Here is a 23,061-nt window from a genome sequence, read left to right as displayed (position 1 = left end):
ATTATCCTTTCGATTACGGTGTTGCTTGTTTCTTTAATAAAACTTTCTTAGTTCTAGTACTCCAGACTCCAACTGAGTGATCCATTTCTGCTGGTTTGGCAACCCAGTTACGGGGTACGTAACATAAGTGGGGTTCTCGTCCGCGATTTTGAACGCTAAATTTGGGACGGAGTAAATTGATTGGGTTAAAATTCCCGAAAGAAAGAAAAGACAAACAGCAGAAATGGAGGTTGAGGAATTTATAAAGGCGCCGACCTTGGAGGCATTAGAGGATGCCAGGAAATCGGAATTGATAGCTGTGGCCAAACGGGTGAATCTTGCTAAGGTGAAGTCGACAATGAGGAGAGAGGAGATACACAGAGCTATTGTAGACCACTATGTATCTAAAGGTGTGTTTCCCCAAGGTGAGCTGGGGGTGGTGTCTATTGAAAAACCTGCTGGAGACGCGGTACAGGTACAGCTTGAAAAACTGAGACTCGAGCACGAGTTCCGGGTACGGCAGTTAGAACACGAAGAGAAGCAGTTAGAAAGGCGGGAGAAAGAGAGAGAGTTAGAAAGGCAGGAGAAAGAGAGAGAGTTAGAAAGGCGGGAGAAAGAGAGAGAGTTAGAAAGGCGGGAGAAAGAGAAAGAGGTAGAAAGGCAAGAGAGAGAAAGACAGTTGGAGAGAGAAGAGAGAGAGAGGGACAGACAGCTGGAGAGAGAGAAGAAACAGAGGGAAAGGGAATTTGAGCTGGAGAAGTTAAAGATAAGGGCCGAGCAGGGGCTCGTGCCGAACCAAGGTGGAGGGTTCCGGGCGACCCAGGAGGTAAGGCTGGTTCCCCCTTTTGACGATACCGACGTGGATCGGTACTTTCTCCACTTCGAAAAGGTGGCTATAAGTCAGGAATGGCCGAGGGATAAGTGGGTTGTTTTACTTCAGAGTGTACTGAAAGGGAAGGCCCAACAAGCTTACTCAGCTTTATCCGCGGAAGATGCCCAGAAGTATGAGGTGGTGAAGGAGGCCATCCTCAGGATTTATGAGTTGGTCCCGGAGGCATCCCGGCAGAGGTTCCGGAATGCGAGGAAGCGGTGGGACCGCACGTATTTGGAGTTTGCTCGCGAGATGCAAACATATTGTGAGCGTTGGTGCGCCTCGAAGGGGGTAGAGGGGGATTATGACAGACTGCTGCAGCTGATTCTGATTGAGCAGTTTAAAGGTTGTGTCCCTGAGGGTATGAGACCCTACCTCGATGAGAAAGAGGCAGCCACGTTAGCCGCAACTGCTAAGTTAGCGGATGAGTATGCGTTGACGCATAAAATGAAGTTTGCCCCGAGTAAAGGCTACCAGAAGGGTAGTCAGGACGGAGGGGAGAGTCCGCCGGAAAAGTCAGAAAGTAAGCCGGGGACTAGTGAAAAGGATAAGGTAGACCGGGAGCAGCCTGGTAGGAAGTCTCCTGGGGTCGTCTGTTATAATTGTGGGAAAGTCGGACACTTTGCGTCCAGGTGCTTTGGCCCAAGGAAAGGAAAGACGGGGGTTCCGACTGGCTGTATTGAGCCGGCAAACCCACCCCCAAGGGGGAGGAGGTCTGATAAAGTTCAGGAAGGGCGCGAGAAGTTTATCTCGGCCGGATTGGTGTCAGTGAAGGAGGGGTTAAAACCAGTTCCAGTGCGGATCTGGAGAGACACGGGAGCGTGTCAGTCACTAATACTGAAGAGTGTATTAGAGTTTAGCTCAGAGACTGAGACTGGGGAGGTCAGTGTGATACAGGGCATTGGACAAGGGACTGAAACCGTGCCTTTGCACCAGATACACCTACAAAGCAACCTGGTCTCTGGACTAGTCACGGTCGGGGTGAGGTCCGAGTTACCGATGAAAGACGTGGAAGTCTTGCTCGGAAATGACCTCGCGGGAGGAAATGTGTTCCCCGCCGTAAGACTGACAAGTCAGCCTGCCAGCATGGAGGCCCCGCCCGTGGACTCGCAGGTTTATCCCGTTTGCGCAGTAACTCGGCGGATGGCGAGGAAAGCTGCAGAGGCCGACATAAATTTAGCTGAAACGTTTCTGCCCACCCTGTACGGGGGGGAAATAGAAAGTGAAAAGACGGAACGAAATGAAACAAGAGGAAGTAAGGGAGCTGAGGCAGACTTAGCATTAGCCAGGGGGGACTTTATACAGGCCCAGGAGCGGGACGAGGAGCTGATGGATTTGGCAGAGACAGCTCTCTCCGAGGCCGAATTAAAAAAGGAACCAGTAGGCTATTATGTAAAAGAGGGAGTACTAATGAGGAAATGGAGACCACCTACTGTGCCCGCAGATGAGGAATGGGGAGTTGTACACCAGGTGGTAGTGCCGAAGATTTATAGGGGCGAGATTTTTAACCTGGCCCACGAGGTACCCCTCGGTGGACACTTTGGGGTGAGGAAGACAGTCGGCAGAATTATGAAAGACTATTACTGGCCAAACATGAGGAAAGATATTGTTGAATACTGTAGGCGATGTCATTTGTGTCAGGTAGTAGGGAAGCCAAATCAGGTCCTGCCTAAAGCGCCCCTTCGACCGATACCCGCTTTCGGGGAACCTTTTTCCCGAGTCATTGTGGATTTTGTTGGTCCCCTGCCCAGAACTGCGAGTGGGCGGGAGTATGTGATGACCATGATGTGCGCCGCCACCAGGTTTCCGGAGGCTGTGCCCCTGGCAAGCGTGAAGGCGCCCACCGTGGTAAAGGCACTTGTGAAATTTTTCACTACGGTAGGGCTGCCCAGGGAAATCCAGTCGGATCAGGGGAGTGTCTTCACATCTCACACCTTCCGACGGATGTTGGATGAGATGGGAGCAAAACAGATTTTAGCCTCTGCGTACCACCCTGAGTCACAAGGGGCGTTGGAACGATTCCACGCCACCTTAAAGACAATGATTAAAATGTATTGTCAAAAAAACGCTAGGAGCTGGGATGATGCTTTGCCCCTCCTCTTATTTGCCGTGAGGGACACGGTCCAAGAGTCATTGGGGTTCAGCCCATTCGAGCTCGTCTTCGGTCATCGGCCCAGAGGACCCTTGACCTTACTAAAAGAGCAATGGTCCAGTCCGGCAGTTCAAGTTAATGTGATTGATTATGTTTTAAAATTTCGTGAGAGGCTGGGAAGGATCTGTGACCTTGCCAAAGAGAATCTGCGGCATTCCCAGACTAAAATGAAAACATGGTATGATAGGCGTGCCCGCGAAAAAGAGTTCCAAGTGGGCGATCGGGTCTTAATTCTGTTCCCAGTGGTAGCCAACCCCCTTCAGGCGAGATTCCACGGTCCGTACAAGATAACTAAGAAGATAGACCCTTTGAACTATGTTATCGAAACACCGGACAGGCGTAAACCCACACAGTTGGTACACATTAACATGTTAAAAGCCTACCACGATCAGACAGAAAACCCGGTTGGTGTTATCACAGAAATTACTGAGACTGGAGAGTCGAATGAGACGGGAAAAACCCATCTTGAAAAGGTGAATATGGTGCCGACCCGATTGGAGAACTCCATTGTTCTGGCTAATCTTGCTGACAAAGTCTCTCACCTCACCCCCGAACAAAGCGGGCCATTGATAAAGTTAATTAAACGGCACACAGATGTATGTCCCGATGTCCCGAGGCGATGCAAAGGGACGGTGCATGATGTTGTGGTCACCTCCGATCAGCCTATTAAACAGCATCCCTATAGGATGAACTTGGAGAAGGGCAAACTAGTGGAGAAAGAGATTGAGTACATGCTAGCCACAGATATTATTAGGCCATCCCTGTCGGAATGGGCGTCTCCCTGCGTGGTTGTCACGAAAGCCGATGGGGGCATCCGATTCTGTACAGATTACAGAAAGGTGAACGCCATCACAAAAACTGATGCTTACCCCATCCCAAGGGTAGACGATTGCATCGATAAAGTGGGGAGAGCCACGTACATCACCAAGGTCGACTTGCTGAAAGGATGCTGGTGTGTCCCTTTAACCGACCGGGCTAGAGAAATCTCGGCATTTGTCACCCCCTCCGGTTTGTATGAGTATAATGTTCTACCTTTTGGCATGAAAAACGCCCCAGGGACCTTCCAGAGAATGATTAATTCAGTAATAAAGGGACTCAGGAACACAGAAGCATATATTGATGACTTAGTGGTCTGGAGTAACACGTGGGAGGAGCACATTGTGGCAGTAGAGGAGCTATTTAAACGGCTGTCTGAAGCCAGCCTGACAGTGAACCTCGCAAAAAGTGAGTTCGGCCACGCGAAGGTCACTTATCTGGGATTTGTGGTGGGACAGGGGCAGCTGGCTCCGATGCAGGCTAAGGTGCAGGCTATCTCGGAGGTCCCCACCCCGACAGACAAGAGAGCCCTGAGAAGGTTCTTAGGGATGGTGGGGTACTACAGGAAGTTTTGCAAAAACTTTGCGGATATTACTCTCCCTCTCACTAAGCTTTTGCCAAAGAATGCGAAGTTCGTGTGGGACGACCTTTGTCAACAAGCCTTCGAGAGTCTGAAGGCGATTCTATGTCACCATCCTGTGCTGAATGCGCCTGACTTTTCAAAACCCTTCTCCCTAGCAACAGATGCTAGCGACGAAGCTGCCGGGGCGGTGCTGTTGCAGACAGACAAAGATGGGGTTGAGCACCCAGTCGCTTACTTTTCTAAGAAATTTAATACCCATCAGAGGAACTATTCCACTGTGGAAAAGAAGTTACTGGCCATCATACTAGCATTACAACATTTTGAAGTTTATATTTGCCCGGCACGAAAACCACTGGTAATTTACACTGACCACAACCCATTAGTGTTTTTGGCCACTATGAAAGATAAAAACAGAAGATTGCTAAGTTGGAGTCTGATGCTACAGGAATTTGATATAAAAATTAGACATATAAAAGGCACGGAAAATGTGATCGCTGACTGTCTGTCAAGGTGTTGACAATTTCAAATTCTTTGTATTAGCCAAATAGCTGATAAAGATGTATATTTGTGTGTATCAAATAATGTACTCATGTTTGTAATTTTTACCTCCCGGTAAAAATCCTTAAAAGGGGGGAAGTGTGACGAGAATACACATAAAATTAAGATGTTTGCTGGCCTGGGCTAGCATCAGTGGCATCAGCAGTTGGTCTGCCACCTGCCCTCAGGGGAAGGAGAGATAAGGAACAATGGAGCAGCGTCTGGAGATGTGTAATGAAGGGATGTGGGAGAGAGAGCTGTCTGGAGCGGCTCCCCCCTTTGAACCCTGAACTGTTTGAAGTGATGGACAGGCGATACCCCAGCAGGGGGATAAAAAGGGACAGGTTCGCTAAGGCAGGACACACGCCACCCGAGGTAACGAGACCCTGGAAGCGGTACGCTTCTCACGAGTGGGTGAGAAGTACCAGACAACGACCAGGGTGGAAAGGTACGATCAGCGGGAACCCGGTGTGTGTCCGCCCTTGCCTGGGTGCCGGGTTCACTGCAGAGGATCGACCGCATCTGGAGGAGGGGTCACAGTCGGTGACCTCAGGTGACATCACCAAGGACCCGCCCAGAAGTTGCTCGTGAGCAATCTCGCTGGTCTGTGAGTGAAGCTGTGCTGAATGATGAGTTGTTCCTGTTCTCTCTGTCTCTCTTCCCCCACCTTGTCCATCGCCATGGCAACGATTACTGCGAACTGAACTACTAACTGGACTGAACTTTGAGTCATTTTGAAATTGGTCATTTACCCCTAGACAACGATAGAGCTTGATTGATGCTGTTATCTTAATTCTGTGCACATGTGTGGTTATCATTGTTGCATTTATTATCCTTTCGATTACTGTGTTGCTTGTTTCTTTAATAAAACTTTCTTAGTTCTAGTACTCCAGACTCCAACTGAGTGATCCATTTCTGCTGGTTTGGCAACCCAGTTACGGGGTACGTAACAAGACCAACTGGAAAAACGAAAAAGTCATTAAAAAGCTCAAGATGGAATAGGACGGTAAGCTAGCCAATAATATTAAAGAGGATAGTAAGTGTTTCTTTAGAGACGTAAAGTGTTAAACAGAAGCGAGAGAAGTAATACTGGACCGCTGTGAAAATGTGCTGCAGAGATACTAATGGGGGGCATGGAAACGGCGGACCACCTGAATAACTATTTTCCTCAGTGTTCATTGTGGAAGACACCAGCATGAAATGTGTGAATTCACTATCCCTAGGGAGAAAGTTCTGGGGAACCTCAAAGTTCTAAACGTATATAAGTCACATGGACCAAATGGGGTTAATTTCAGAAATTAACCACGTGGCATTTTTATTTAGTTATTTTCTCAAAAATGAAAGGAAATGTTTTGTTCTTCAGAGCTTTCTGAGTAAAGTATTATCTCCTGATGTCAACACCTCAGCTTCCTCATATTGAGCTTCTTGGAACTTCAATCCCAGAGAGTCTCTACCGAAGTGGACTAACTCATCTCTTCGGCTCATTCGGAACCAAGGCCTCACCTTTGCTAAATCAGCATCCAAATTCCGCAAAAGACACAACTCCTCGATGTATCTCGAGCACTCGATGAATTTCACTGTCGAATTTAACGTCTGAGTGCAAGTATACAAAACTGCTGAGGACCGGGACACAGCCGGAGACTCCACGGACAGGTGAGATGCGTTTTCACCGGGTTTATATTAATTTGGAAATGTGGCGTCTGATCAGGGATCATCAGCGTGGCTGGCGTTACGCAAGAAACCTTGTCTTCCTGCTTTCAGGAAGTTTTTCAGGAGGTAACTCAGTTAACCAGTGAAGGCAGGACAGTGGGTTTGTCAACATGCAGTTCAATGAGGAGAACTTTAGAGATTACAGAGGCTGGGCTTGTTTTCCATGCGGTCGAAGACGTTGACGGATGACCTGACAAATGAAATTCAGATAACAGATACAGAGATACTGTAGACAGACAGAATCGCTTTCTCATGGTGGGGGAGAAGGCTTATATTTATCTTGTGGAAAGAAGATTTAAGTCTAATATAAGGGATGTCTGTCTGTCTAGGTATCATATCCGATGCGGACTTTAGTGACCATGGTTTTCCATATAGATCTATCCTTTGTTTTTTGGATGACTTCCATTTCCTCGATGTGCAGCCACCTGGCTATGCTTTTGATGTACATAAGCCGAGGTCTTCCTCTAGGTTTGCTTCCCTCAATCTTTCCAGAGAGTATGAGTTTTTCTAGTTCATCTTTCCACATGATGTGTCCTCGGAATCTGAGTTGTTTTTCTCTTATTATTGGTATGAGTGATCAAACTGCTTGGGCTCTTCTGAGAACTTCTTCATTTGATGTGTGTGTGGTCCATGATATTTTTAACATTTTCCTGTAGAGCCATAATTCAGCTGCTTGTAGTCTCTTTTCCATTGCTGGAGAAATGGTCCAGCATTCACTTCCATAAGTCAGGATAGAATAAATGTAGCACTGCTGTATTCTGTTTTTAGTGTATGTGCGCATCTTTCTGTCTGTTAATATGGTCTTCATTTTTTGGAAAGTTTCTTTCGCCATTGCTATTCTGTATTTGATATCTATGTTGCACCTGCCATTACTTGTTATTAGGCTGTCGAGATATTTGAATTTGTTGACTTGTTTAATGTTTGTATTTCCGATCTTGATCGCACATTTGTGGGATGTTTGTCTTTCTAGAGATGACCGTGCTTTCTGTCTTCTTGGTGTTGATTGAGAGGCCTCTGTGATTACTTTCTGCTGCCACTATAGTGAGTAGTTCTTGAAGTTTTGTTTCTAAGTCAGCTAATAGTACGATGTCATCAGCATATCTGATGTTATTTATATTATGGCCTCCAATTGTGAATCCTTTGATGTCTTTGATACTTCTCAAGATATTTTCACTACACAGGTTGAATAAGTCTGGTGAAGAGACACAACCTTGCCTGACTCCTCTCATGATATTCACATACTCACTCACTTCTTCTATTCTGATGGATGCTGTCTGGTCCCAGTATAAGTTTCTTAAGAAACGTATATCTTTCCCATCTATGTCAAGATCTTGAAGCATTTCCAGAAGATCTTGCTGTCTGACAGTGTCAAAAGTTTTTGAATAGTCAATGAAACATAGGTGGATGTCTTTTTGTACCTGGATGACTCGTTCACAGATCATCCGTAGCATGAAAATTGCATTTCTGGTTCCAGAGTTTTCCATAAAGGGGTAGTTTTATTAAAAATAAAACACGTTTGTTTTAATTGTCAATTCGATTTCGAGATACAGCACGGTAACAAGCCCTTCCGGACCCACGAGACCGCCCCACCCAATTTCACCCATGTGATCCATTAACCTATCAGAATCTCAAGCCTTCTGGGCTTGAAAGGCTTATCATGTGAGGAATCTTTTATGGTCCTGGGATTCTACTCACTGGAATTCAGAAGAATGAAAGGGGACTTCGTTGAAACCTGTGGAATGTTGAAAGGCCTTGACACAGTCGATGTGGAGTAGATGTTTCCTATGTTGTGGGAGGCTAAGAGCAGACGACACAGTCTCAGAAGGGAGGCCCGTCCTTTTAGAAAGGAGATTCTGATTAATTTCTGAAGCCAGAGAGTGGTGAATCTGTGGAATTCATTGCCACGGGGAGGTGCATGTTTCTGTATTTTTAAGACAGAGGTGATAGATTCTTGATTGGTCAGGGCATGCTCGGAAACAGGGGGAAGGCAGGAGGTTGGTGCTGAAAAGGAATATGGCGGAACAGACTCGATGAGCTAAATGGACGAATTCTGCTCCTATATCTAATGGACTCATAATCTTATGTTGAGGAAACTGGAGCACCCAGAAGAAACCCACGCGATAGCGGGGACAAATTCTAAACTGTCTCCAGAGAGCGGCGGGAGTTGAACCCGGTTCGTTGGCGCTGCAGCAGAGTTGTGCGAATCACAGCGCTACCATGCCGTCCATGATGAATTGACACATTGAACGTGGCTGCCGGAGGAGGTGACAGACATCATATGCAATCAGTACATTTAAGAGATACTTAGGCAGGCACGTCAACAGATGAGACATACGCGGTCACGGTTCCAAAGGGTTGCAAGATGGATTGGTGTAAATGGGGAAATGGTAGGCATGGCCTGCTAGGCCAAGGACCTGTTTCTGTAGTGTACTTGTAGCAATAGTAATAGTAGTAATATTAGTAGTGCTAGTGATGGTCGTAATGGTGGTAGTGGTAGAAGTAGTTTACATGGTGATGAGCGGCAGATATGGAGTAGGCAGACGGTATCTGTTTCGGCAGTGTTGAAATGGCCAGTACCAGAGGGCGTGCCTTTAGGGTGAGAGGGAGTAAGATTAAAGGAGATGTGAAGAGTAAGTTACGGTTTCACAGAGAGCGGTGGGTGCCTGGAATGCGCTGAAAGAGTGGTGGTGGAGGCAGATACATTGAGACTGTTCAGAGCCGCTGGGAGGGGAACATGAATGTGAGGGAAATAGACATTTTGTCAGCAGACCCGATTAGTTACGTTGGCCGTCTGAATACTAATTTAATTGGTTCGGTACAATATTGTGGACTATTCCTGGGCTGGGTGATTCTGTGCTCTTGCAGGGCTCTGCAAAGCGTCCTGGGCACATTTCTGTAGAGAGGGTGACTTCAACTTTTGCACAGTATTGTATTTGTCAACGAAGACCGGAGAGCGTCGGGCGGAAGCAAAGGATGATGGGAATGGCGAAGGTGAAGCGCCTCGGGAGGGATGAGGGACAGGTACCAGAGAAGGAGAGCCAGGGACGGTGCTGGTGGCGGTTGCTGGCGCGGATGCAGACACGCGCGGACCTGGGACACCAGGGAAGGTCATTTGATTCTAAACAATTCGTTGAGTGATTATTACAGAATGACCGTCTGGTGCTTCCCACTTCCTCCCATCTCCCTTCCCGCTTTCCCAATCATGATTCCCTTCTCTCAGCCCCCTTCCCACTCTCAGTCCACAACAAAGACCCATATCAGAATCAGGTTTGTTGTCACTCACATATGTCATGAAATTTGTTTCTCTTTTGGTGACAGTGCAATGCATCAAATTAATTAAAGTACTGTTCAGTAATAGTAACCAGCCCAATGAGCCGCACTGCCCATCAACCTACCTGGTTAACCACAGGAAAGTTCACAAAGGTCAATTAACCTAAGTACCAGAAAGTTTTTGGAATGTAGGAGGAATGCAGAGTACCCAGGGGAATCCGCCACGGTCACGGGAGTGAGTATTAGTGGTGGTAGTCGCTTGATCGCTCGAGTCCAGTATGATGTTCTTCTAAGGGATTGTCATCCGCGGGTCCTCGGCTGGCTGTAGAGGCCGATCCAGGATCAACATAACGGCAGTGTTCGGGTGCATTCCCTTAATGGAGATCGGCTGTGCGTGACTTTGTCTAACGTGGGGAAGCAAATACACGGGCAGACATCACATGGCCGTTGACAGATCTGGGACATGCCGGCGGGAGAGCTCTTCTTTCAGTTAGTCCTGACCAAGGGTCTCGGCCCGAAACGCCGACTGTACCTCTTCATAGAGATGCTGCCTGGCCTGCTGCGTTCACCAGCAACTTTGATCTGTGTTGCTTGTGTTTAATTGTTTTCTGTAGATATAAAGTTTCATGATGTTAGTTAAACAGTTAAATGTTTTAAGTTGGAATGTCAGTGGTTGGAATCATCCTATTAAGAGTAAGAAAACACTTAAAATTATTAATCGATTCCAACCTGATATAATCTTTGTACAAGAGACGCATGGCAGGTTATGTGATAACAATCGATTTTTCAAATTTTGGAAGGATCCTCAGATTCACGCAAACTATCAAAGTAAAATTAGGGGTGTTTCCATTTTTATTGATTCTAATATTCCTTTAATCAGGAGAATATTATATCTGATATTAATGGCAGAGTTTTGATTGTTAAAGGAGCAATTTACAATAAGAAAATGGTTTTGATTAATATATATGGACCAAATACTAATGATCCTTCATTTTTAAAGATATTTTTGCTCTATTACCTGATTTAAATGAATATTTGTTATTAATCGGTGGAGATTTTAATATTTGTTTAAATCCCTTATCAGATAAATCATCATCTAGACATCAACGCCCAAATCGTTCTGCATCACTTATTAATTCCTTTTAAATTGATTATGGTTTAATTGAAGTCTGGAGACATATGCATCCTACTGCTAGAGAATATTCCCTTTTTTCACATGTTCATAATAAGTATTCGAGAATCGACTATTTTATAGCTGACCCTCGACTTCTACTTAATGTTCAGAAATGTGAATATGATGCAATTGTTATTTCTGATCATGCTCCTTTAAATTTAATATTTGATTTAAAAGACTGTTTCTACAAGACCACCTTGGTGTTTTCCAGAACATTTGTTACAAAGTTCAGATTTTGTTGAGTTTATTGAATCTCAGATAAAAGAGTTTTTTTCTCTTTAATAATACAGGAAACATCTCAAAGTTACTAATTTGGGATACGTTAAAAGCTTATTAACGTGGTCAGATTATTTCTTATTTAGCTAAGTTGAAGAAAGAGACAAGAATAGAATTAGATAAAATTGCTAAACAAATTAAAGAATTAGATAATATCAACGCAATCTTTCCAAATGTTGATTTGTTTAAAAGAAGAGTGGAATTACAATCACAATATAATTTAGTATTAACTTATCCTATTGAAGGACATTTGCTTAAATTAAAAAAGTCAGTTTTATATTCTTGGGGATAAAAATAATAAGCTATTAGCTTCCCAATTAAGGGCTACTAAAGCTAAAAGACAAATTTTAAAGATTCGTAAAGATAATGGAGATATAGTAAGTAATTATGAAGATATTAATAATATCTTTCAGCATTTTTATTCCGATCTTTGTAAATCTCAGTTTCCACCAGATCCCTCTAAATTGAAAGCTTTTTTATATAAGATTAAATTTCCTTAAATTACTGCTGAAGATCAACAGACGCTTGATGCTCCAGTTGTTTACCATGAAATTCAGAAAGCTATATCGTCAATGCAATCAGGTAAAGCTCCTGGACTCGATGGTTATTCTGTAGGATTTTACAAAACATCTGAAAAATTACTTTCTGCACACCTTTTGGAAATATTTCATGAATCTTTTAAGAAAGACAATTTACCTTCTTTTTATGAAGCTTCTGTTTCTTTAATCCTTAAGAAAGGTAAAGATCTTACTGGATGCTCATCTTATAGACCTATTTTGCTATTAAATGTGGATGATAAAATTCTTTCCAAGATAATGGCTAACCGTTTGGAAAACATTTTATCTAAAATTATCTCTATGGATCAAACAGGCTTTATTAGAGGCCGTTACTCTTTTTCTAATGATCAGAGATTGATGAATATTATATATTCACCATTATCCAAAACACCCCAATGTGTTATTTCTCTGGATGCAGAAAAGGCGTTTGATAGAGTTAAATGGACTTATTTGCTTAATGTATTAGAGAGATTTAGCTTTGGTAATAATTTTAATAAGTGGATTCAAATGATCTATAAGAACACTATTGCTACCGTCATTACTAAGAATCTTAGGTCTCCCTTTTTTTCACTTTCACGAGGTACTCGACAAGGGTGTCCATTAAATCCTTTATTACTTAATCTCGCATTGGAGCCTTTGGCTATGACAATTCGAAAAGCTAAAAATATTCATGGTATTTCTATAAATGGGACCATACATAAGATTTCTCTTTATGCAGATGATCTTTTGGTTTATATCTCGAATCCTGAAGAATCTATTTCTTATCTTTTGGAATTATTAAATGATTTTGGAAACTTTTCAGGATGTAAAGTTAATTTAAATAAAACTGAATTGTTCCCTTTAAATGTTCCTGTTTTATATATATAAGGATATTCCATTTAGAATTGTGAATTCTTTTAAATATTTGTGTATTATCATTACAAAAAATATAAGGATCTTTATAAAGCTAATGAAGTTCCTTTATTAGACTCTATGAAACAATTATTTTCTAGATGGAATCCTCTTACACTTCCTTTAATAGGTCGTATTCATGCCGTGAAACTGATGATTTTACCTAGATTTTTATATATTTTTCAAAATATGCCTATTTTTCAAACCAAAAAAATATTTGATCAAATTGATTCTACTATTTCGTCCTTTATTTGGAATAATAAAAACCAAGAGTTAATAAGTTTCATTTACAAAAATCTAAAAAAATATGGTGGACTCGCGCTACCTAATTTAAGATTGTATTATTGGACTGTTAATATTCGACAATAATGTTTTTGGTTATATTGGCTCGATAAGAACCAAAAACCAGCTTGGATTGATTTGGAATTTAAAGCTATTAATCAATTTTATTTAACTTCACTATTAGGAGCTCCATTACCTTTACAACTTGCTAAAATTTCCAATTTCAATTTCTACCCTGTTATTAAACAGTCCTTACGGATTTGGTTTCAGTTTCGCAACTCTTTTAATTTTAAACAATTTAAATTGTCTCGTCCCGTATTTCGAAATTTGCTATTTAAACCTTCAATTACTGATCCCATCTTCCTTTAATGCAGAAATAAGGGGATTTGTTCTTTTGCAGATTTATTTAGTGATGGTCGATTGATGTCTTTTGAAGAGTTAATTAGCAAATATTCTCTCCCTCATACACATTTCTTCCAATATTTACAGGTTAGATATGTTTTACAAAAATATGTTTCTATGTTTCCATATATGCAAGAATCTGATTTGTTGGACACTATTTTGAATATGAATCCCTTAGTGAGAGGCTCCATTGGTAGAATTTATAATTTATTTTTACTACAAAAAGATAACCTCTCACTAAAGATTAAACAAGGTTACGAGGGAGAACTAACCATGACTTTTGTTAATGAAGATTGGTTGCGAGTTCTGAAAATGGTTAATTCTTCTTCAATATGTGTCAATCATTGTTTAATTCAGTTTAAAATTTTTCACCGTTATTACTTAACAAAGGAGAGGCTATCCAAAATATTTCCTAATATCGATAATTATTGTGATAGGTGAAAAAATCAAGTAACTACTTTGTCACATGTGTTCTGGTCATGTCCCTCGTTGAATTCTTTTTGGAAATCTTTATTTTGTACAATTTCTAAAGCTTTGAAAGTAACTTACAACCTAATACATTGACTGTTCTATTTGGAATAGTTCCGCATAATATTCGGGGTATTTCATTTTCAAACCAACATGTAATTGCATTCGTTACATTGTTGGCAAGAAGACCTATTTTACTGAAGTGGAAAGACACCTCTGCTCCTGCACTAATTCAATAGTTTTCCCAAGTAATGTTATGTCTTAGTTTGGAAAAAATTAGAAGTAGAACTTTGGATCCCCGATTTGATTTTGAGAGAAGGTGGGGCTCTTTTGCTAAATATTATCATTTAATTTGAATTAATTTAACCAATTTCCCCCTGGAATCAATAAAGTATGACTATGACTATGACTAATTTACATGATTTCCTTACAATTTTATGTTCTATAAATGTGATTTGGCGGTTGCTGGAGCTCAGAGTCAGACTGGGAACGGTACATCATCATAGAGCCTGGACTATCCTTCGAAAAGCCTGGACTCATATCTTTAACACGACACAAACACAAGACTGGACAGTACATAAACATAGAGCCGCGGGTAACGGCAGAATGGCCGAACTTACCCAACAGAGGCAAAGACAAGACAAGACAGATTCCCCTACAGGGCAACGGCAGAACGGCCTGACTTACCCCACAGAGGCGAGGACAAGAAGAGACAACACCAATGAACGACAGACAGTTCCATCTCTGCTCCGGGGTAGATCGAGTCTCAGTTCGGCCAGCAACCTCAGCTGGCTACGGAAACAGCCAGATCCCTACCTAGCTCAGAGTAGCCGGCAGCCGCTCAGCTGGCTCGGGAAACAGCCAAATCCACACCGCAAAGGCAGCTCGGACTACTGACAGCAAGGCTTCATGACGGGTGGTTCCCCAACGCGGCCTAAAGGTGGCAAGTGGCCGCTCTAGCCTTCCACCGGCAGGTTGCTCCCAGGGGATCTTGACAAAACAAACCAGCAGCCCACACTCAACCCCAAGGCTACTTATATTCCAAGCCTCAAGATGGGAATCAGGTGCTTACGATGAACTCAATCAAAACAAGGGACAGCTGGAAGACCCGAAGTCCTGAGTTCACGGACCGGACCATGACAGTTTTTCTTTTTCTCCATCACTCTCATGTGCATAACATTACGTTGCCAGTCTTTAGAGTACCGTGTGTAATTCTGGTCACAGTAGCACAGTGGAATGCGAATCAGCTGCGGAGGAGAATTTCTGGAAAATTTTGGGTTGCAGGTTATGACGAAATATTGGATAAGTTGATCTTCGTTTTTCCGACGAGGTGACCCGAACAAAATATATCAACTTATGAGATATACAGATGGGTTTAACTGCGGTTTTTTTTTGACATGGTCGGTGCATAAAAACATAATGTCATGAATTTAATGGTTTCCGATCATTTTCTCCGCTCCCCTTCCCTTTTCTTCAATTATCTACCCTTCCTTCATCTCCTCACCAGCAGATCACCTCCCCCTTGTAACCACCTCCTTCCATTTCTCGCATGGTCTATTACCCTCTCTCATCAAATTCCTTTTTCTCCAGCTCTTACTGTTTCCAACTATCAACTACAACGTCTTTACTTAATCCCTCTTCCTCATCCACCTACCTAACCGCTCACCTGGCCACAAGTATCACGTTCCAGTCTGTACTCCTTATCGCCTCCCCGAACTTCTTATTCTGGTATGTGCCTCCTTCCTCTCCAGTCTTATTCACAGCTCTATTTAAAATGGTCTCGACCCGAAACGTCGACTCTTTATTCACCTCCTTAGATGCTGTCTGACCTGCTGAACCCCTCCAGCATTCTGTGTGGGTTGTCACAGTTTCAGGTGAATGGACGGGCTGTAAAACGGGATTTAATCTGTAGGGCTGTAATACAGATTTGGTACAAATCCCTTTCATAAAGCAATTTGTCCCCGCATAATTTCCGAAATGTCCCCCATCCAATACAGAATATCGACTCCTTCATCGCCCATGCAGTGACGTCAGATCAGATGCGGCGATGTTCTCGGGTGTATATCACCCTCCTCCCATCCATGGAAAGGATCTCATCTCAGCCTTTCACTCTGAGGAGACTGCTCAAAGTTAGTAGAATTCCGGATCACACGCCCTGATCCCACTGGTCCAACCCACTGGACAACGGTCAATTGGCAAAATGGTTTATTATTCAAGATTCGAAATTGTGTAATATCATTTCCATTCACAAGTGTAAAGGAGAACGAAATAGTTGCGACTCCGCATTCAATGGAAAGCAAAAACACACAAAAAAAAAAGCACCGTAAAAATCATTGCCACAGTGCTTTGAGTTTCCAGGTAATACAATGACAGAGGGCGGAATAAAGCGCTGCAGTTACAGAGCAAGTGCACCGCAGGCGAACAACTAATTGCAAAGTCACCGTGAGGCAGATTGCGATATCAAGAGTCTGTCCAATCGTCAGGGTGAAGGGTTGAATATTTTTAAAACGGTGTGATTGAAGCTGCTCCCGAGACTGATGGTACGTGCTTCCAGGCTTTTGTGTCTCCTGCGAGATGGTGCATAACGAACGTCCGGGATCAGTGGACATACACCCTGGACATCACCACCCTGTTTAATAATTCGAATTACGTGTTGCCCACGGGTCCGGATTGAAAGGGATTAACCGTGGATGTATCTTGAGTGATTAACGTCAGCCAGCAAGGAGCCCGGTTGGGTGACTGGGGGATTAGCAGCTCTATTTAAAATTGCTCCTGTCGATGAAGGTTCACAGTGTTAGCCAGAGCAACCCCTCCGTCACACACGGACTGCAGCGGCTCCACAGCGGAAGACAATAACTGGGGAGTTGCGAACATCAAAGTGGGATTTTCCGTCAACGGTTGGATCTGCAGTGTGCGAAGCGCCGGGCACGGACTGGAATCTGGGAACGGTGACGGGCAATGGTTCAGGAACGAGAAATAGGACCGTGGAATGTTCCAGCGACGGGGAAAGGTGTCTTCAGCCTGGCTCCCTATATTTTTTCAAATGACCCTTGGATGACAGCAGACGATCGGATCTGGTATTTACTCCGGACAATTCAGCCCATCTACTATCCCGTTCTCGCTTTGGTTGCCATTCCCAGTACGTTCCTGTTTACAGACTCGAGGAATGAGTGAATGGGAAGCCGTGTTCACGGGGTAAAGATGTCTGGTTGATGGGGATTTAATTACAAGTTCCGGTTCACTCAGGCGATCGTCCTCGCTGACTGAATTTCGGATGATTAACCTCCAATATATTGACAGGATCCCGTCACCGACGTTTATCTCCGTGTTTTCGATAAACAATAATAATATTTAAAGAGAACTGTTCATATAGACGATGAAGTCACAAAGTGTTTTCTAAATACAAACGAACGGATAAAATGATTTTGTAAAAGCAAAGTTAAATAAATTGGTTCTGAGCTGGTTTCAACGGAGTCTGCATCCTTTCTGTTTAAGATAATTGAATTCACCAGTTTGGAGTGTAGTTTAAAATGGATAACTTCACAAATATCTGAGATGGCATAAATTTAACAGACTGGCAGAAGAAGTCTGAGATCTCGAGCTGAAATTACAGCACCGCCTCGAAGCACCGAGTATTGAATTAATCTGCATGCACAGTGTGGAGACGCGTTTTCCTGTACTTGTTATACCACTCTGGTAATAGCAAAGCAATTTCAATTCAATGATCAATTCCGAGCCCTATTCCAAATCCATCTTCACCGAAATCCGAGAACACTTCTTCACAGCTGTTCGTTGGTTGACCGATAATCCACGTCCCCAGCATACATCGCCGATGCTTGAAAACTAGAGTCTTCAAGTCTGGGTTCAAAACCATGATTCCATATTTCCTTTCTGTGACTCTGCTGGTTTTGCTCCCTGCCCACTGACATGCTTGTGTTTCTTTCAATCCCAATAGTGAACGTGCTGGCGATTGTGATCCCGTCCCGGGGAAAGTACGGGCTTTCTAAAGAAGTCACTCGTTATCTGATGGCCATGGCAGCAGCCGATCTCCTCGTTGTTTTCTTAGACCTGGTGTTGAGGCATATTCTGTTAGTTTATAGGGAAGCCTCTAATTCCCTGAGGAACATCCCCGTGTGTAATGTCCACGCCGCTCTACGTTACGCGGCCAACGACTGTTCCGTCTGGTTCACCGTCATGTTCACCTTTGACCGATTTGTGGCTATTCGCTGCCAGAATCTGAAAGCTAAATACTGCACCGAGAGAACGGCGGCTGTGGTTCTGGGGACTGTGGCCGCGCTGAGCTGTTTAAAGAACGTTTTCTGGTATTTTTTGCTCTCAGGAATATATTGGATGTTTAACGTCCCTTGGTTTTTCCAATTAAGTTCTGCTGCCATGATCTCAGTGGCCTGGACCGTAGTCGATTTCGGCAGCTACATCCTGACGCCTGTGATCCCGTTTGTGGTCATTCTGCTGCTCAATGTTTTGACCATCAGACACGTGTTAGTGACGAGCAGAGCCCGGAGGAGACTCCGGGGTCGCAACAGTGGGGATAGTTCCAAGGACTCGGAAATGGAGAACCGAAGGAAGTCGATAATTTTACTTTTGGTCGTGTCGGCGAATTTCATCGTGTTGTGGATGCTTTTTGCTGTGCAAACTTTGTGGATGCGTTTGCTTTATTTCAGTGCTGCGTTCCCTCCTATGACCATGAGGGAGCTGGGCTACATGCTGCAGCTCCTGAGCTGCTGCACAAACACGGCTCTTTACGCCTTGACCCAGAGGAAGCTCCGGGAGCAGATGCGGGAGGTGGTGAAATTTCCATTCACTCACATTGTGAGAGAAACTATTCAGAATGAAGAGCTAAGAAACCGGCGCTGCCCACCTAGTTGAACGCGGTTGAAAGCTGTTTCAGTCCCCGCAGCCGTCTCTACGAATTTTGTACGAACTATCGGTGATGGCGTGGGTTTCTTCCAAATGCATTTATATTCCAAAGACGTGAAGGTTCTGGTGGAAACCCCTGCTACCCTGCTGTATCGATAAATAAGTAAAATAAAATACTGTTAAAATGAAACTCCCTCTGTCAATTCCCCGCTCCGTTATAAAAGACAAGCATGTATATCGCGGAGAATATTATAGCAGTTTCCTGCGCATGCTACCATTTTGTCTGTCTCTCAAGAACTATGGCAAACGAGGCTGTCTGGTCCAGGTTATCCAATCAAAGAATCCGCTCTGAAACCAGTTTTAGAAATACGTGATTGAAAATGATGAACGCAGATCAGTGCTGCACAGGAATAGGCCGTTCGGCTAATCAATAACGCTAACTTAAACTGCTCATGTCTGTCTGCGCGTTCAATGTCATCTTGATCAATACTCCATCCAAGTAATTCTTAGACGGGCAAATCAACGATGGCCAGAACTATTATTTCTACAGTCTAGAGAGTCTGCAGATGCTACGCGTCCGCAGCAACGGATGCAAAATCGTGGAGGGGCTCATTAGCTCAGCCATGATCTAAATCAATGAACAAACAGTCGAGTTTTCCGGAACCCTTCATCAAAACTGGAGAGGAAGGGGAAAGAAACCAGAGTAAGAAGGTGGGCAGAGGGGAAAGTGTACAAGCTGGAACGTGGCAGTTAAAATGAGGTAAATAGGAGAGGGGGTGCGAAGCAATGTTAGGAGGTGATAAGTGGAAGACTAATAGCAGAAGAAGGAATCAGATCTGCAAAGTGAATGGATCACGGGAGAAAGGGAAGGGGCAGTTGTCGGAGGAAATGCGTAGTGGGGGAGAGAGAGGAAGTGGGGAAGAGTGGAGAATTGAAGAAGAGGAGAGGGTAGAGGGGACGTTGAGTCATTCACGCAGCTGTTGCATGACTTCCTGAACTCATCACCTAAAACACGACCAATTAATGGAAAGTTGATTGGCAAAAAGGATACGAGGCTGGAGAAGGGAGAGGACCATGGGACGGAAGGCTGAGGGAGAAAGAAAGAGGGAGGATAGAGGATGGGCAAGGAGTTATAGTGAGAGGGACAGAGGGAGAAAGAGAAAATAAATAAACAGACAATTAGATAAATAAATAAATAAATAAACGATGGGTGACGAAGGGAAGGTGGGGCATTAACGAAAGTTAGTGACTCTTACAGCTACCTGGACTATTCCTCCTCCTACCCTGTCTCTTGCAAAAATGCCATCTCCTTCTCGCAATTCCTGCATCTCCGCCGCATCTGCTCTCAGGATGAGGCTTTTCATTCCAGGACGAGGGAGATGTCCTCCTTTTTTAAAGAAAGGGGCTTCCTTTCCTTCACCATCAACTCTGCTCTCAATCGCATCTCCCCCATTTCACTCATATCGGCTCTCATCCCATCTTCCCGCCACCTCACTGGGTATAGTCTTCCCGTTGTCCTCAGCTACCACCCCACCAGCTTCCGGGTCCAACATATAATTCTCCGTAACTTCCGCCACCTCCAACGGGATCCCACCACTAAGCATATCTTTCCCTCCCCCCCTCTCTCTGCTTTCCGCAGGGATCGCTCCCTACGCGACTCCCATGTCCATTCGTCCCCCCCATTCCTCCCCACTGATCTCCCTCCTGGCACTTATCCGTGTAAGCGGAACAAGTGCTACACATGCCCTTACACTTCCTCCCTCACCACCATTCAGGGCCCCAGACAGTCCTTCCAGGTGAGGCGACACTTCACCTGTGAGTCGGCTGGGGTGATATACTGCGTCCGGTCCTCCCGATGTGCCTTTCTATATATTGGCTAGACCTGACAGAGGCTGGGGGACCGTTTCGCTGAACACCTACGCTCTGTCCGCCAGAGAAAGCAGGATCTTCCAGTGGCCACACGTTTTAATTCCACGTCCCATTCCCATTCTGATATGTCTATCCACGGCTTCCTCTACTGTCAAGATGAAGCCACACTCAGGTTGGAGGAACAGCACCTTAGATTCCATCTGGGTAGTCTCCAGCCTGATGGCATGAACATTGACTTGTCTAACTTCCATTAATGCCCCACCTGCCCTTCGTACCCCATCCACGTCCCATGATCATCTCCCTTCTTCAGCCTCGTATCCTTTTTGCCAATCAACTTTCCAGCTCTTAGCTCCATCCCTCCCTCTCCACTCTTCTCCTATCTTTTCGGATCTCCCCCTCCCCTTCCCACATTCAAATCTCTTACTATCTCTTCTTTCAGTTAGTCCTGACGAAGGGTCTCGGCCCGAAACGTCGACTGTACCTCTTCCTAAAGATGCTGCCTGGCCTGCTGAGTTGGACCAGCATTTAGTGTGTGTTGCTTGAATTTCCAGCATCCGCAGATTTCCTCCTGTTTGCTCAACTAATGGAATGATGCGTACGCCTTCATTACCAACATCTCTACGTGCATTGTTACATTCAGAAAGACATCGAGCTCGAGCCAAAGGTCCTACTGTACATCAAAACTTCGAAGCATCCAGTACATACAATAAATATTTTATGATTGCATTTAATCTCACCCCACACACGGTGTGCAGCAGGCCACTGATTCCGGATTAACTGCCATCTGGCATGTTGCTTCCCAAATCCCCAATTTGCTTACGTCGTGCAGAATCCTTCGAGAAACTTCCTCAGCATGCACACACCGCCAATTTCTGAATTATAATCCCAGCATTTTAAAAGAACCCTTTCTGCCGACATATAATGGATATTACACAATTCACATGTCTACATCTCTAAACATCGCAAAACCGCTGCAGTTACAAAGACCTGCGCCGCCGATCCCGGTAACGCGTCCCTGACATCCATCACTCTCGGTGTGAAAGCAATTGCACTGGAAGATTCCTTTCAAATATCCTCATTCTCACTTTGACTCCATATTCTCTGGTGTTTAGGATTGGCACTCAGGAGAAGTGTTGTGGCTCTGTTTCTATACAATCATGTCAAAGGTAATGGTAAATACACCTGTCACCCCAACCTCCGCTGGCGTTTGTGTTCGTCCATATATTTTCAGATATTCCTTAACTATCACCAGCTCTGACTCTGTTTCACAACGCATTCAAGTCAGCTGCCACGTAGTGCATGATATATTTAACTTCTACGTAGCATTTATAATTCCTCCTTCTCAGGTTGACGTTTATTCTCATCCGGTGATACATATATATGATCAAACGAAACATCCTTCCTCGGGACCACGGAGCACATCACAAAACATACATGACACACAACAGTTGAAAAAACTATTGCTACGAGTAAGGTTATAAATATAATTCAATATCGCTGAATTGCTCAGCAGAGGTAAACAGTAAACAGTAAGCTGTAAACAGCTCTTGTCCTGGTGACGAGAACTTTCAGGTGTGAGGCCGTTGGCCATGCTGGAAGTCCAGGTTATAACGCTCCTGTACCTCTATCCTGTGCCCGTCCTGAAGCCCTTTCAACGCTCATTTCGTACTTGCCTCCTTCTCGACGACAGACAGTCCCGCCTTGGTACCAACTACTGCTCGTCCAGGCTCACAGTACGCACTCACAATGCTGCTCCTACCCGTTCCTTTCCATTCCTCTTGAGTCACCGGAGACGCACTGAAGGTGATGATGTTCATCACGACAAGCAGCATTTCCTCTATGTGCCACTCGGTAGAGTCACAAAAAATACTTCATCTTTTTGGCCGTTGAGATCAGACATATCAGTAGGTGATTCAATGCAATGATGATCGTTACACTGACGTTGTTTACTCCAATAAATTATTCTCACTGTGATCCACTTGATCCGCTCGGCTGTTGCGGATGTAAAACGTCTCGTCGTCACTATTTCACAAACATTATCTCTACGTATCTGGGCCGCCAGTGCCTTTGACTTCAATTTAATGCTTGCCGTTTACAGTATGAACTGAAGCCTGGTTATCGATTGAATTATTATCTGCTAAATTAACATTAACCCCGAATACTCCCTGCACAAGCACCCACTACTCATTGGGTATTCCGGCTTCTACCCCCTTGCTTCGCTATGTTGATAAAGAGTCTCTGCCCGAAACATCAACTGATGATTCCTCCTCCATAAATTCTGCCTGAAACGCTGAGTTCCTCTAACATTCTGTCTGCCCTGAAAGTAAGACCAGCTGCTGTCACCTC

The 23,061-nt window shown here is 44.2% G+C and overlaps 1 protein-coding gene and 1 pseudogene across 1 annotated transcript; one reads left to right on the top strand and one right to left on the bottom strand.

The window, feature by feature from the left end:
* LOC134338962 (ras-related protein rab7-like) overlaps window positions 1-17,795 on the bottom strand; it is a 38,775-nt pseudogene extending 20,980 nt beyond the window's left edge.
* A 100-nt stretch (window positions 17,796-17,895) lies between these two features.
* On the top strand, window positions 17,896-18,855 carry LOC134338961 (probable G-protein coupled receptor 139). The gene has a single exon (XM_063035183.1). The coding sequence runs from the start codon at window positions 17,896-17,898 to the stop codon at window positions 18,853-18,855; it is 960 nt and encodes a 319-aa protein (XP_062891253.1).
* The last annotated feature ends 4,206 nt before the right edge of the window (window positions 18,856-23,061 follow it).

This window comes from Mobula hypostoma, chromosome 28 (assembly GCF_963921235.1).
Source record: "Mobula hypostoma chromosome 28, sMobHyp1.1, whole genome shotgun sequence".
Classification (NCBI taxonomy): Eukaryota; Metazoa; Chordata; class Chondrichthyes; order Myliobatiformes; family Myliobatidae; genus Mobula; species Mobula hypostoma.
The sequence above is the reverse complement of the archived record's forward strand: the minus strand, read 5'-3'. Positions and strand labels throughout refer to the sequence as shown.